Here is a 14,133-nt window from a genome sequence, read left to right on the forward strand (position 1 = left end):
ACTGACTAGTGATTACTTCAATTAATTCCTTATCTGAAAAACTGGCTTTTCTTCACCTCCTACACATCTTTTATACTCTTATTCGTTCACTACCATGAAAGAACACTTCATCCTTCTCAAATCATCTTTTCCCTTCTACTTCCCAACCTGTGGTCATGTTCAAAGAAATAGAAAAAATACATATGTCAGGTCAACGTTATTTTTTAGCTTAATACTATTTTCTTCAGAAGGAAGATTTTTTTGCCAGGTGGGGTGGGGAAACTACACACAATTGTTTCAAAAAATCAAACATATTGAGGCAATTCCTGCAGCTCAGGGTTCCTTCCCCATCATGCTGTAAGAGTCACTAGTCAAGCCCTCTAACACGCAGGAGCAGAACCCTCAGTTCTCCTCCTACAACAACTTCTGTAGGGTGCCCCAGGCTCTCTACAGAAGTTGTTTTATCCATTTCTCCTGTCAAACAATCTTGATCAGTGGCCAAAGCAGGAAGTCAACCATATACCAAGAACATTTAATCCAAGGTAAGTAATATTTTTTTTCATTTTATGGCAAAACCATGTCTCTTACTTTTACAAGCAATGTGGGGAGTCAAAAATGGTTTCCCTTATTCTCTTCTACTTTTTGCCCAGGCTGTTTTAACTTCTGCACTGTAGTAGAGATAAAATGTCAGGATACAGAAACAGAGTGAATCTGTAGTAAGTAATTTTTTTCCAATTCTCTCCTCAATTCAGCAGCAGAGTTTTTGTAAGGGACAACCATGAGTGCCCTCTCCTGCACAGTGCAGGATCCCCTTAACCAGATTTACTCCAGTCACTACAGCAACGTCCTTGGGCTGCCCCTAAGCCTTTTGAGTAAAGCTTTCTCTTTCCAAGCTTCTTGCTGAATATTAGTCCCACAGGGACCAATTCACAGCTACACCACCAACCCAGAGACCTGCAGGTGCTTGTCTCGCTAGTCTCCTTAGTCATTTGGACACGCAATTCTTGTCTCTGCATCAGCCACTGGAGCCATTGCTCAAGGAGCCAAATGACTACCTTCAGTCAATTCCGCATCTGTGAACACAACTTTCTTCAGTAAAGTTTGCAGAGTTCAGCGTAGAAAAGGATTATCCAGGTACCTTATTTAATTGCCCTTAATATCATCAGACTCCAAAGCACTCCTTTTTAGGTGACCTCATGCATACAAAGTATTCCCCTTTTAAATGCATTTGCAGTGGCACTTCTTACTTCTCCATAATTTGAACATAGGCCAGCTCTGTCTTCAGCCACCCATATAATGCAACACCTTCATAAAAGGTGTCAGAAAGTGTCATATTATCAACCATTACCTACAAGCTATTGCAGTGACAATTCATTCTACTAATAATCTTCACTTCAATTAATGGTACATCTGACCACAGACTATAGCACAAAATTATCTCATCACACAAAACATATAGGCACCTATGCCTATGGAATAAATTCCCTCTACTATCCTACCTCAAATAAGAAAATAATTGTGCATATGAATAAAATAAAATAATTTCTAACTCTCCTATAGTGGCTGATATAACAGATCAAAAACCTAAGTAGTAATTATTAACCCTCATGAAAATGTTATAATTGGAACATTAATAATTAAGTTAAATCAAAAATCTTCTCATATCCAACAGTGTAAGTTCTGTACCTCATTTTACCAAACTGACCTTTGATCACCTTGGGTACAAAATGTTTCCAAGATGTATACTGCAATGCAAAGCATACATCATCGACATAAAGGATGTTATTTGCTTATTTAAACAAAACCACATTCTGATGTGAAAGCATTAAGGTAAGAACATGTCTGAATAGCAATAGCATACAACTGGCATTTGGCTACTTACTAGCAGTGATTTTTCAGCACTCTTACATTCATGTTCATTTCCAGCAAGAAAAAAATATATAGAAAAACTGAAAAAATTGTCATTTCTTCAGTGGGACAGGCACAAACATGCTAGTTTAAACTTCCTCTACACAGTTAAGGCTTACAAAATAAAATGTACCAGGCAAGCTGCTAAAATTTCAGGCCTAAAACTCCATCTTATCTTTCTACTAAATGTGTACATTACTAAAGGTCATGTGTCTCAAGAGAATACGTAAAAGGCTAAGAGATTCTTTAGTGTAGCTTCTTCTTCCTCTTTTCTCATGTGGAGAATAAGCACATGAAAATCCTGGCCTTCATTTCTAGAAGGGTCGTATTTTTAAAGACCTAAACAATGAAAAACCCTTATTTCACAACTTTTAGACATACTGAATACATCTTCCCTTGAATGTTTTGCCCTTCAGAGATTTCAGCATTAGCCTTACAGGCTTTAAGAACTATTGTCTCAAGTTTTCCATGAACATTTTACTAGAAGTCTACTGGCTGCCAGAAAACCCAAAAAAAACAAAGAGAGAGGATTAAGCATTGCACTGATTAATTAAATTCTTATAGCAAGTTTAAATTTTAAATAGGAAATTAATGAAATGTAAATAACACTGCCTCTACTCAAAGAGTGCACAGAAAGGGGAAATGGTAGTACTGTAAAAATGTTAAAAGTAGAAGCAATTAGGATGGATGCAATCATATGGATGACAATTCCACAGCACTAGAAAAAAGGTATTCAGCAGCAGAGAGCACTGCAAGTCTACCACATTGTGGCTTCGTAGTTTGCAAGGAGATAAAGGACAGAGACTTCAGAATACAGCACAGAAACTCTCTTTTATTCTAAGTCTATTTACTATTACTTTTAATACCACAGCTGGGAAACTGCACTTTAAATAACCTGCCTACAAGACCCACTGCTGTCTTCCACTACTGAGCAGTCCCCTGCCTTTCCTGCTGTACTTTGACAGCGATTTCTTCTAATTGCTTCCTTGGCAGCTTTTCAATACCAGCTTGACTTCAGCAATTAAGACCTGTACAGATTCCTTGACACTCTAGGCCTAGACCACTAAGAAGGTGTTGCTTATACTAACTGAAAATACTTCAAGGAATGTTGAGAAATTGCTTCTCTGGAATTAACAACTCAACTTTTCCTTCCCAGACTTCACATGTTTTTAAACTTTTTTTTTTTCCCCCATTAAACTGGAAGAAAAAAGTATTACAGGGTTTAAAAAAAAAACCAAACAAACAAACACACCACCATGTGAAAAACATCTCATATTCCTCAGATAAACACAAATCCTTTTTCCACTTCCAAAAGCACATCCACGCTTAACTACAGGAATCACAGCACACATAGGAAAATAATACATCACAAGAAGAAATGCAAAAGTAACTCTGCAAATGGATCAAGAAAGCTCTTTTCCAAGTGAATTCGCTGCAAAACAAGACAGTATTAACAAGAGCAGGTGCTGACCTAGATGCTGTTGAGTAGATAACTTCTTCCACAAATGCATTATAAACACTGACTCAACAGAGCCATTCTTTTCAGGGGACTGACAACAAACCTCACAGGTATCATTTAAGCCCAGAGATGTTCCTCCAGGTTGCCATAACTCAGTGGGGACTGCAAACTTTAATTGAAGAGGAACCTTATGGTCACCTAGCAGCAATGCCAAAAGTGCATTTTTCTGAGTGACCTGGAACAGCAGCAAGTGACCAGATATGGATCTTCTTGGGTTGGTAACAGGCTGTCCAACAAGGTCCAACAGGTTCTGTGTAACAGAACAGGACAGCTGCCCTTTCTTTGGGCTTGGCATGCTCCTAAATTCTAATGATAATTTCAAAAGCTTTGTTTTGAAAAAAAACCTTTTTCCCATATCGGTCTCTTCAATCATATCACAACAAATTATGCAGGATTTGATTGCATGTAGATGCTTGCAAAATATCCCCACATTTCAAAAGTCTGTTCTATTTGAAACTGAGTAGCTATTTCAGGTGATTAAAACTTGGCTCTAGAGAATAGCCAATGTACGTATGCCCACCTGTGAGCCCAAAGGTATAACAAATAAGCAGATGCATGAAGTATCACATAAGGAGTCAGCAGTGAATTGCACCTGTTTTAAGTATTAAAAGATGAAATACTACAGGGAGGATAGATAGAACTCAATACCTTGAACCCTCGTCGACTCTCAACCCCAAGTAAGACCTTTGCATTTTAGAGCTGTCATTATTCTGCACTCCATATTATCCTTAAAAATCATTTAAAATGCTCCACACAGAACTGCTCAGAATTATGAACACCCTGAGCACAAACTGCTGAAGAACAACTTAAAAGTGTATGTGACATGAAACCTGATGCTGTGTTCATGAAGTGTTGCCTAGAAAGAAAACGGCAAAGGTTAATACCTGAGGACACTGACAATTTTCATTCCAGATTTACTTACTGTAATATTTGACATCACTGCAGAAAAACGCATCAATAAGCCTAGATCTGCCTTAACTATTTTTAAGTTATTCAAAGCAAACAGAAATACATAAGACAACATCCTGAGTTAAAATTCCTAGTTTGTGCCAAAGTGATCTCCTTTTAAAATGTTAAGTATCTTAGAAGTTACTCATGACAACTGGTACTAAGCATCTCAGAATACTTTGAAGAATTCAACTAAGCAACAAAATATACCTAACTTGTCACATATTTAAATGTTTTAATGTAGTAACATGGAGAGTAGAAGTTAAGAAACACCAAACTATGTATGTTGCTGTCAAATGAGACAGCCTTCAGTCAAAGAACTACAAAGTTGATCCCAGAAGACGTTCAACCTCACTCTCTGCTCTGCTGCACAGCAGTCTTCCCTTAGAGTCCTGCTCCCTGTAAACAGCAAAACAAGCCTTACATTTGCCCCACCCTTTCCTTCCATATGAAACATTTTGGATCTGTGCAGCTATCACCATTCCAACTGATCATTTCATACAAAATGCTGCTATAGGCATTTGTGTAACAAAATCACAAGGTAAGAGTGCAGAGAGAAATCCAAAAATAAATGTTTTTCAGTCAATACAAGGGTGCTGTTATTTCCTCTGAAAAGGTGAAGAGAGAAAACGACATTCTTCAGGGGCATTCTCACTGGAGACAGGCAATGCCGTTTCACAAAGGACGATTTTTGGCTTCTTTCTATCCTTTTGGAAGCAATGCTGATTACTTACAGCTAATTCATTTTCTCTGCACCAGCTCAGGCTGTTGTATTTCAGAATCATCTTTGAAGATGTTATTTACTGAATTAATCAATCAATCAATTCTCTATATGCTAATACTCAAACATTCTGGTTTCCCACATCAAAGAGTCTCCATCAGGAAGACATGTTATATAATTGAATTAACCATATCACAAGTAAATTGTGCTTTTGATCAAGCACGCACAACTTCTAAGACTTTGCTGGGAAATTTGCTTATTTGATAGTATGATGACTAGCTTTTTTGAGATCAAGGAAATTATCTTGTTAACTTCTTGGAAATATACTACATTGTTTCAAACAAGATAATGCTTTTCTTTTTTCCTTATCAGCATGCTTCCCTGAAAAGCATAGGAGATGGACTGCTTTGAGCTAATCTGTTCCCATTTAACATTTTTCAAACACCACCTGACAGGAACAAAGCTCTGTCACACATCAGTATTGCTAAATCAAAAGCATCAGTACTTTATGTACTTTAATATTCACTGGTTGAGTCTTACTTGTGAGAGTTCTAAAGCTTAGAAATTCAAATTTATGAAGTTGTTTGTCTTGATGAGCTTTAAATATTTTATCATATATTTACATGTAACTGAAGACAAATGTCTACACTTTAGAGTAAAAAAATGGTAAAAGTAGAGGATAAATACTACCATAAACTTGCAAATTACCAGCCAAACACCTAAATTTGATAAGACAAAATGTAGCACTTGTTGGCAGGGAGAAACTAGCACATCTTTTCATATAGCCATATTTTCAGGGCAAACATGTAATGCAGCACTCCATGTTTTAAGCCTGGATAAAACTAACATCTTGCTTAAAAACTGATATTTAGATGCTGGTACTTTATTATTATGATGCAGTGTCACCACAAATCACTGTATTTTAAGATACCCCTATTAATTTTCATAGTAATACACCTCACACATTGTAAGTCAAGTTGTGAAAAAAAAAAAAAAAAAAAAAAAGACTGGGAAATCTTTGGATTTTGTGAACCAGAAGATGTAACAGCAAAGTATATTTACCATCTCCAAGTGTTTACACACTGCTTTCATAAATTATGTTGGCCTTACACTGTGCTCTTAATCACATTCAGAACCTTCACACAGTTTTTGCTGCATCTGGAATAATCTAAAGAAATTACTTAACTATAAATATATGTTGTGAATGGTTGCTTATAACCCTGAAGAATTATTTGGGAAAAGGAGAAAAAAGGAAAGAAAAATAAGAAAACCCACCAACCTCAAGTCACAGCAAAGAACAAGCAAACACTCTTCTTTAGCAGACATGAACTTGGCATTCATCTTGGCAAAGCCCTGGCAGATTTGCTCATTAACTACTTTGGTAAGCTCTGTGAGGTTGGTACAAAGTAAAACACCTTTGCAGGCTATTGGAAAAATGCAGCAAATATCTAAGGCTTTTAACATGCTCTGATTCAAAGGCTTTAATTTAATGTCAGTGTTCAATATGCCAGAGCTCAAATATTCTTTCAGAAGAAGTCTTAATGCATATGCATTATTAATGCACTATCTGACAGAATGGATTTATTTGAGCTGAATCTGACCATTGTCATTAGTCAGACTGCACTCCAAATCCGGAGGTATGGCCATAGGTAAAAGAACATTTTCACCAACCTTGTTTCTTGTACTCGTTTTCTTTAAAATTTAGAAAACCATTGAGGTCTATCTGCAACTTATGTAGCTTGCCTAACCTAAAATGTTGCACAAATACCTATCAGGTTTCAGAATCGGTAAATCTTGGGATTATTTCCCTAGAATCAGATTATGTGCTCTGCATCTCTTGAGCTACAGGGTGCAAATTCATGTTTAACTCAAACCGCAGTTTTTCAAAAACATACTGGACTGTACTTGAGCTGCTACACCGCCTCTGTCGTGACCTAGAACTTACACACGGTGTAATTAAAACTAAAATCACTAATGGTTTTGAGGCATGTACAGCTTTCATGTCTGAAATCTTTTATTTGCATGTTTAAAAGCAAAAAAAAAAAAAAATCAGATTCATTAACTCCATGCAATTAATGCATACCCTAATCACTATAATGATCAGGTGTTTCTCACTGATATTTTAGGTATTACTAATGAGACATGATGTTAATATTGCAATTTCAGTAACAATGTCAAAGAAGAAACTACAACCATGGAACTTCTAAGGGTGAAATTTTAACTAAGTACCTTCATAAAAAGGCCTGTTCCTCTGCCTGCAAGAGGTTGTCTTGCACTTCTCAGTTTGTGAAAGAGAGAGGTTGAGTAAAGCCTAATTAAAAGGCATGTTACAACACTGCTGCACGAGTCTTGACAATATTGGGTTTGTGCGTCTTGAAATCCAGCAGTAGTAAGCTCAAGCTGACAATGCCTTAAGCAACCTAAGCCCAAAAGGAGACCAAAGCAGACAATCTCCACACATCCCTTAAAACCTAATCTCTTCCTAAACAGCATTTGTGTGATGTGTTCCTACCTGCAAATACATACAGAATCATAGAATTGTCAAGGTTGGAAAGGACCTCAGGGATCATCTAGTTCCAACCCCCTTGCCATGGGCAGGGACACCTCACACTAGATCAGGTTGCTAGAAGCCACACCCAGCCTGGCCTTAAAAACATCCAGGGATGAGGCTTCTACCACCTCCCTGGGCAACCAGTTCCAGTGTCTCACCACCCTCATCGTGAAAAACTTCCTAACATCCAATCTGAATCTACTCATTTCTAGTTTTGCTTATGGAAGAAAAGTTTGCTGATGGCCAATTTTAGAGTGGATTGCGAAGCACAATTGAGAAACCAGACAAAGACTTAATGAAATTAGCAAATTAGACACCATGTTGACAAAATAAATTCAGCACAAAGCAGCATAAGATATTGTATGCCATATTGCACTAATGGAGTCATATATTAAACCACTGTGAAAACACAGAGTATGATTTTCCACAGGGAAGGTGTGTACCATGGAAGACAACATGCACCTGCTCCATGCTCTGCTGTGATCATGAAACAAACCACACACAAAGAAATACTTATCAGATAGTGTCAACACACTTTGGGGGGGGGGGGTGTTTAAAAAAAATCAAGGTGGTGTGCTGCTATACGCTTTCTAAATAGCATAACAGCCAATACATAGCAAAGCAACAGAACTGCTGTATGAACAAAAACAATCTGCTCAGTTTCTTATGACCAGTAACACATTGTTTCCAACCTCCCTCACAACAAAACAACTCACCCCATATCACCCTAACAACAGAGGTGGCTAAGAGTCAGAATGTTTTCACAGGTTTGTGAAACAAGCTTTCTAAAAGAAACTTAGTAGTCTGAAAAGTAACACACTGGAAACAGCTCTGGGATTTCATCTTCCTTCCTCAAAAGTTTTCCCATATCTGGAGTGCTTAATGCATTCCAGCCCTTCAAACATCAACAAAGCCTAGACAGCAAAGCAGTGCTCTCCTCTGTTTCATACTTCATCAATTACATAAGATTTCCATAGCTGGAGAAAAACTCTCATCTCAATGACACCAGTATTTCAACAGTGGATGACTTTCCATTAACATAACTGTCATCACTGTTGTTCATACACTGGTATAAACACCTAAGACCCTAAAAAATGGAGGGGAAAAAAAAATTACAGTCTAGCTAACAGTTATGCCAACAAAAGGCATCAAGGCTAATTCTTAATTTAAAAATAGGGAGAGAGATCCTAATCTGTTCTCCTGTTATGTTCTTAGATTAGCACTTGCACAGACCTGACTTCATACAGAATGCTATCCTGAAGGCAACAAAACTGCATTGCAATTTCTGTTTGGAACTCAGCAAGTAAAATTTCTGATAGTCAAAAAAATAATGTAATTCACCCCTTCAACTGTGCTCTTTTTGCAGACTCTTTTTGCTTTTAAGCAATAAAAAGTATTTCACCCACGAAAGCAGCAATTCTAATTGAGTATGATGAGTAATAGAATCATTTCAATCATGGCTACTTTTCAGAGTAGAAACAGACTAGAAAAGATAACCTATACAGTAGGCAGTAAGACCCTTGAAACAACCAAATGTCAAAAATGCTTGGTTTGATTTATTCCCAAATACAGCATATGGGAGCGAAAGCATTGCCCAATGCACATTATGCCATTATATCAGGGGACACCTCACCCTGACCTACAGGAGGCCTGCTACTCCAGTTCCCCTGCCTCTGCATTGCAGTCTTCAATTACAGGTGAAGAGGTTAAACCAGAGATGTGGGTTTATGAGAAGGACAAACGTCCACGAAAGACTAGGCTCTGCTCATTCTCAACAACAAACTCCATCTGCCCAAAGAGTAGCATGTTAACTTGTCAGCCCTTCAGGTCCTATTTGCTCTGTTCACATAGGGCAGCCTGCAGCGGTAAAAGGCATGCCCATAACCAGCTTTTGAGCACTGGCTGGTACCAGCACTATGTGAGGATAAGCAGCTGCACTCACTCACCACACACACAGCAACAGTGAGGGTGGCCCTGCACAAACCATAAAAATGTTTGGGAAGAATTAAGGATATGGTCCTGGAGAAAAATTATAGATCTCATTGCTTCCCTTAGCTCCTGGGGCAGCTTTTGGTTTGCTTGGCTGCAGAGTTTTGTGCACTAGGCCACGATACCTGAAGATCAGTCAACAGTTGCAATGCTCTAATAAATCTGAGTTCCTCATGCTTTTTAATCTACGTTTTATCTATGCTCAAGTAAATACCAATAATGACATTACAGGGAGAGCACAGGCACAGAGAGCAGCAAAACACTCAGCTCTCTGAATATGTACAAACACTCCTCCTGTCCCCCACCATGCTACCCAGAAAGATTTGCCACAACACAAGCCTTTTTTGGTTTCAACAGAAATTAACAAGATGTGAACCCCAGTAAGACTTGAAAATATCCATATAGCCAGGCCCTCTTCACTTATATTTTCATTTAAACCATTAGCACTCATCATACTATGAGGGTTTTTAATTGTATATATAATTTATGACCAAGTTTCACTCACATCAGCTCACAATAGCCTTTTTTCTAAATACATATATCTTTAGAGTCACATCCAAAACAATCTTTATTAATGTTATCTCTGAGATACTGAAAGTATCTTACTCCCTCTTAATTGTTTTTTGGGGGTTTTGTTTGTTTTGTGTTTTGTGGGTGTGTTGTTGGTTTACACAAAACAAGCATCACCTGGTCATTTGAATCCCTTGTTCATGTGTTTTGAATTTAATCAGAATATCTGAGAGGTCAGTAATGGTGTTTGTCTTTCTGACAAGACTCAGAAATGGAAACAAAGCTCATGCTGCATAATAATAATGTAACCCTCAGTGCTGCATCTGAACAACATACTTTCCAAGGAGTCTAAAGCAACTTCCTCTTTTAGTCAAAAACACACAAAGAAAATCAGCCTTTTGAAACTAAATTTCATAAACCAAGCAACCTGATCCAAATGCTAAACAATAAATTCATTAAAAGCACTAGGAAAGATGCCAGAATCCCCTCTCAAATCATCAGCCTTACCTTTCAAAAAAAATATACTTCAGTTAATCAAAATTAAAATGGGAAGGGGGAAAATGTCACTATTCTGTTAGATATTTACTGTTCAAAAAATTATTTTCCCCACTGGCTGCTTAAGACAGTATTACTAAAACAGTCTCAGCAGCAAAGTTGGAAAGTAATACATAGCCAAGAGTGCCCTCTGTCATTTCCTAGAGGAAAAGACATTCTGTAAATGAAGACATCAGTCACTTCTCAGAAAGTAACATAAAATAGGTAACTAAGCTGTATCAAAAACACAAACATGAAAGCAGTTCAGCATAATTGAAGTTATATCCTTACACTGGTGATTAATGTGAATCTACCCTAATAAAAATATACTTACAGAGCCATCTGAAACTGCTCCAGCCATTTTTTCTTCAAGTCTTTAGTTTTGCAATAAACTTCTAAACCATTTTGACCTTGGATATGAATGAGGTAGAAGCCATAAGACCACTGCATAAAAAGATTGGCAATACAAAAGGGTCATCAGTTATAAAGAAAGGAAAATTTTAAGAGCAGCATTTGTACATTCCTTAATTCCTGGGTTTGAGGAATAACAAGACCATATTATAGTGTTCACTTAGAAGTTACTTACTCATATGTTTCAATTGCATCAAAATAAACAAAAGCTGAAATGCTAGAATAGAATAGACCAGGTTGGAAGAGACCTTCAAGATCATCACGTCCAACCTATCATCCAACACCATCTAATCAACTAAACCATGGCACCAAGCACCCCATCAAGTCTCCTCCTAAACACCTCCAGTGATGGTGACTCCACCACCTCCCCAGGCAGCCCATTCCAATGGGCAATTGCTCTCTCTATGAAGAATTTCTTCCTAACATCCAGTCTAAACCTCCCCTGGCATAGCTTGAGACTGTGTCCTCTTGTTCTGGTGCTGGTTGCCCTTCCACTTACAATTAAAACATAAAACTACAAGAAATATTTCAGATAACCAAAAGAAATTGTCCAGATAGCTGCTAAAAGCATAGGAATTAGCAACAAATATTTACCTTCTTATTTTCTTTATCAGTAGTGGGGTTATTTGTAATTTTGTATTTCTGAAGATCTATTATTTCCTTCATTTCATAATTGTCACCTCTCCGTTTGCAAACAATTACAGCTAGATCAAACAGGAAGATATGCCTATGAAAAATACAATGTAAAGATGGTTCAAAACACTCCAGAAAGCCAAAACCCAAAATCTTATTCTACACATCTGTGGCATGTAAAATTTTAAAGATGAACAACTAAACAGAAGAATAATGAAATAAAAACAGACTGAAAGTAGTTTTGCTAAAGGCTTAGTACTTTCAAGAGTATTGGGTGGTCTACGGGTGACAACGTAACAGCTAACTTCCCATGGATCATTTTGCAAATTCACTTGGTAAATGGTGGACAGGCTCTGTAAATGCACAGTGAAAGAGATAGTACTCTCAAGAATCACTGAACTAACCATAAAATTAGTTACTTTACAGGCTTTCTAATAGCAAACACAAAAAGTTGTAACATCACCTGTCTTGCCTTGCACGTTTGTCTAATGTAGTTATCCTTATTTCCCCATCACCTTGAGGTCTTCCATATTGCAAGAGGGAATGATTCTGAAAGAGTAATATATACAGTTCAATATAGCAAAAGCATGAAGGTGGTGACACAAACTGTATACCACTCACTCCTTTTAACCACAATAAAAGACTTTTCATACCTGAAAATCATCTTTGCCTCACTATCATCTAAAACTAAACAGAAGAATCAGTCCATTCCATTTTTTCTTCAGTGCAGAGGAAATTTCCCATTACAAAAACCATCTGAATCACTGCACAAATATAACTAATTTAACAAATTTAACTATTCCAATGTATTTAGCCACAGCCAGACCCCACAAAGTAGAGATTTCTGTACTTCAGTATTCATGTCACGCTAAACCAAGCAAAGCATACTTATACTTAATTACCGAGTACTATAATCTCTCATGAAATGGGGGGAAAAAAATCCATCTATCTATATACTTGATGAAAAGCTATTTATAAGCTGTATGAATACAAAATATCACGTACCAAATTCTCTATTGATAGTTGAAACTGTCTAATTTCACGCAGTGTTTCATTATCTCTCTTCACTTCATTTACATACTGAGCCAAGTCCTAGAGCATCAACAGAAAACCGGAGGAAAAACTTTTTCATAACAGACCACTTTAATGCATTATTTTGGCATATTAGTTCCTAATTTTGTCTTTGATTATGTCTATTCAGGCATTTTTAAAAAAATTAAATGTCTTTAATGTTCAAGAATTACCAATATGTACATCTTAAAGGAGAAGAGCCTCTGCCTATCTCAAAAAATATTTGCAACTTTCTTCATCTCATCTATTGAAACACAAATTTAGTAGCAAGTAGTAGTAACACATTGTTTAAAAGGGACATTTCTTTCTTAATTTTCATTGTGTCTTACTTTCAAGATTAAAGATGGAAATGTAATTTATGCAGCATACTGTCAAAAAAGTAGTCAATAACATGCACTGAGAATAGGACAAAGGTATATAAAGCATATAGCAGGAAACATATGTAAGGCAGCTCAAAAGCAACATGTAAGGTGTAAATATATCATAAGCTGGGTGCTTACTAGGAGAGCAAAAGCTACTGCTCAGCAGTAGGATCTTGCTCCTACTGTGGCACAGCAGAGAAGCCATTACACAGTGGATTTTATAAAGGACTTTCAATGGGATATCCTAGCTGAAGACACAGGTCAAGATCATTATGGTCTTCTTTCCCAGAACATGTACTGTACACGTTTCTCTAAAGCCTTTAAAATGCTGAGAATGTGCTTGAGCAATAGTCACAATTTGCTGGGGCTTCTCTGTTTGTGGCTAAATATGAGATGTGAACAGGAGTGGTAACTGATAAGGTCAGGGATGCTGACAGCAGTAGCTGGAAAATGCATTCTGATCTTCACAACTTGCTTTTACAATATCCCTTCAATATGGTCACAAATTTGGAGGGCAGAAAAAGAGATACATCTTCCTTAGAGCTTTTTAATCAGAATCTAAGAATAGCTCAAATCATTATGCTAGCTTCCCAAATGAATATGTGCAGGATACATTCACATGGGTCATAAAAGAGTTAGTGTAGAAATTAAATAGCCCTTTTCTTGCTGCTAAAAGAAATCTGACAGTATAATCCTTCCTAGAATTTTCTTTCCAGAGGGTCAGTACCACTTTGCTGACATGTTCTTCAAAAGACATTTTATTTCAAGCAGGGTTTTTTGAGGCAGCATACCAATACTGTGGTTACCTCTCCTACACTAGCAGGGGATATAAGAGGATACAGTAAATCAAGAGGGGAGCAATCCTGCAGCCTGGAGAAGCAATAGATGATACTTGTGGCTTTTTAGGGTGGGAATAGGGAGAGGAGGCATGAGTGGAGGACCTGGGGCTTCTTTTAATTGGCAGGTTATGTCCTGAGAGCCAGCACGTAACTGCCAC

At 37.3% G+C, this 14,133-nt stretch overlaps 1 protein-coding gene across 4 annotated transcripts in view; it reads right to left on the bottom strand.

The window, feature by feature from the left end:
* Window positions 1–14,133, bottom strand: part of VAV3 (vav guanine nucleotide exchange factor 3) — a 187,540-nt gene that overhangs the window by 71,638 nt on the left and 101,769 nt on the right. For all 4 annotated transcript variants that reach the window (XM_054165301.1, XM_054165299.1, XM_054165300.1 and 1 more), the window contains exons 12-15: window positions 12,709–12,795; window positions 12,167–12,252; window positions 11,665–11,797; window positions 10,994–11,103 (exon numbers count right to left, since the gene is read on the bottom strand). In XM_054165301.1, coding sequence (XP_054021276.1) covers window positions 10,994–11,103; window positions 11,665–11,797; window positions 12,167–12,252; window positions 12,709–12,795 — 416 coding nt within the window. The remainder of the gene's footprint in view (window positions 1–10,993; window positions 11,104–11,664; window positions 11,798–12,166; window positions 12,253–12,708; window positions 12,796–14,133) is intronic.

The sequence above is a fragment of the Dryobates pubescens genome, chromosome 11 (genome assembly GCF_014839835.1).
Source record: "Dryobates pubescens isolate bDryPub1 chromosome 11, bDryPub1.pri, whole genome shotgun sequence".
NCBI classification, from domain to species: Eukaryota; Metazoa; Chordata; class Aves; order Piciformes; family Picidae; genus Dryobates; species Dryobates pubescens.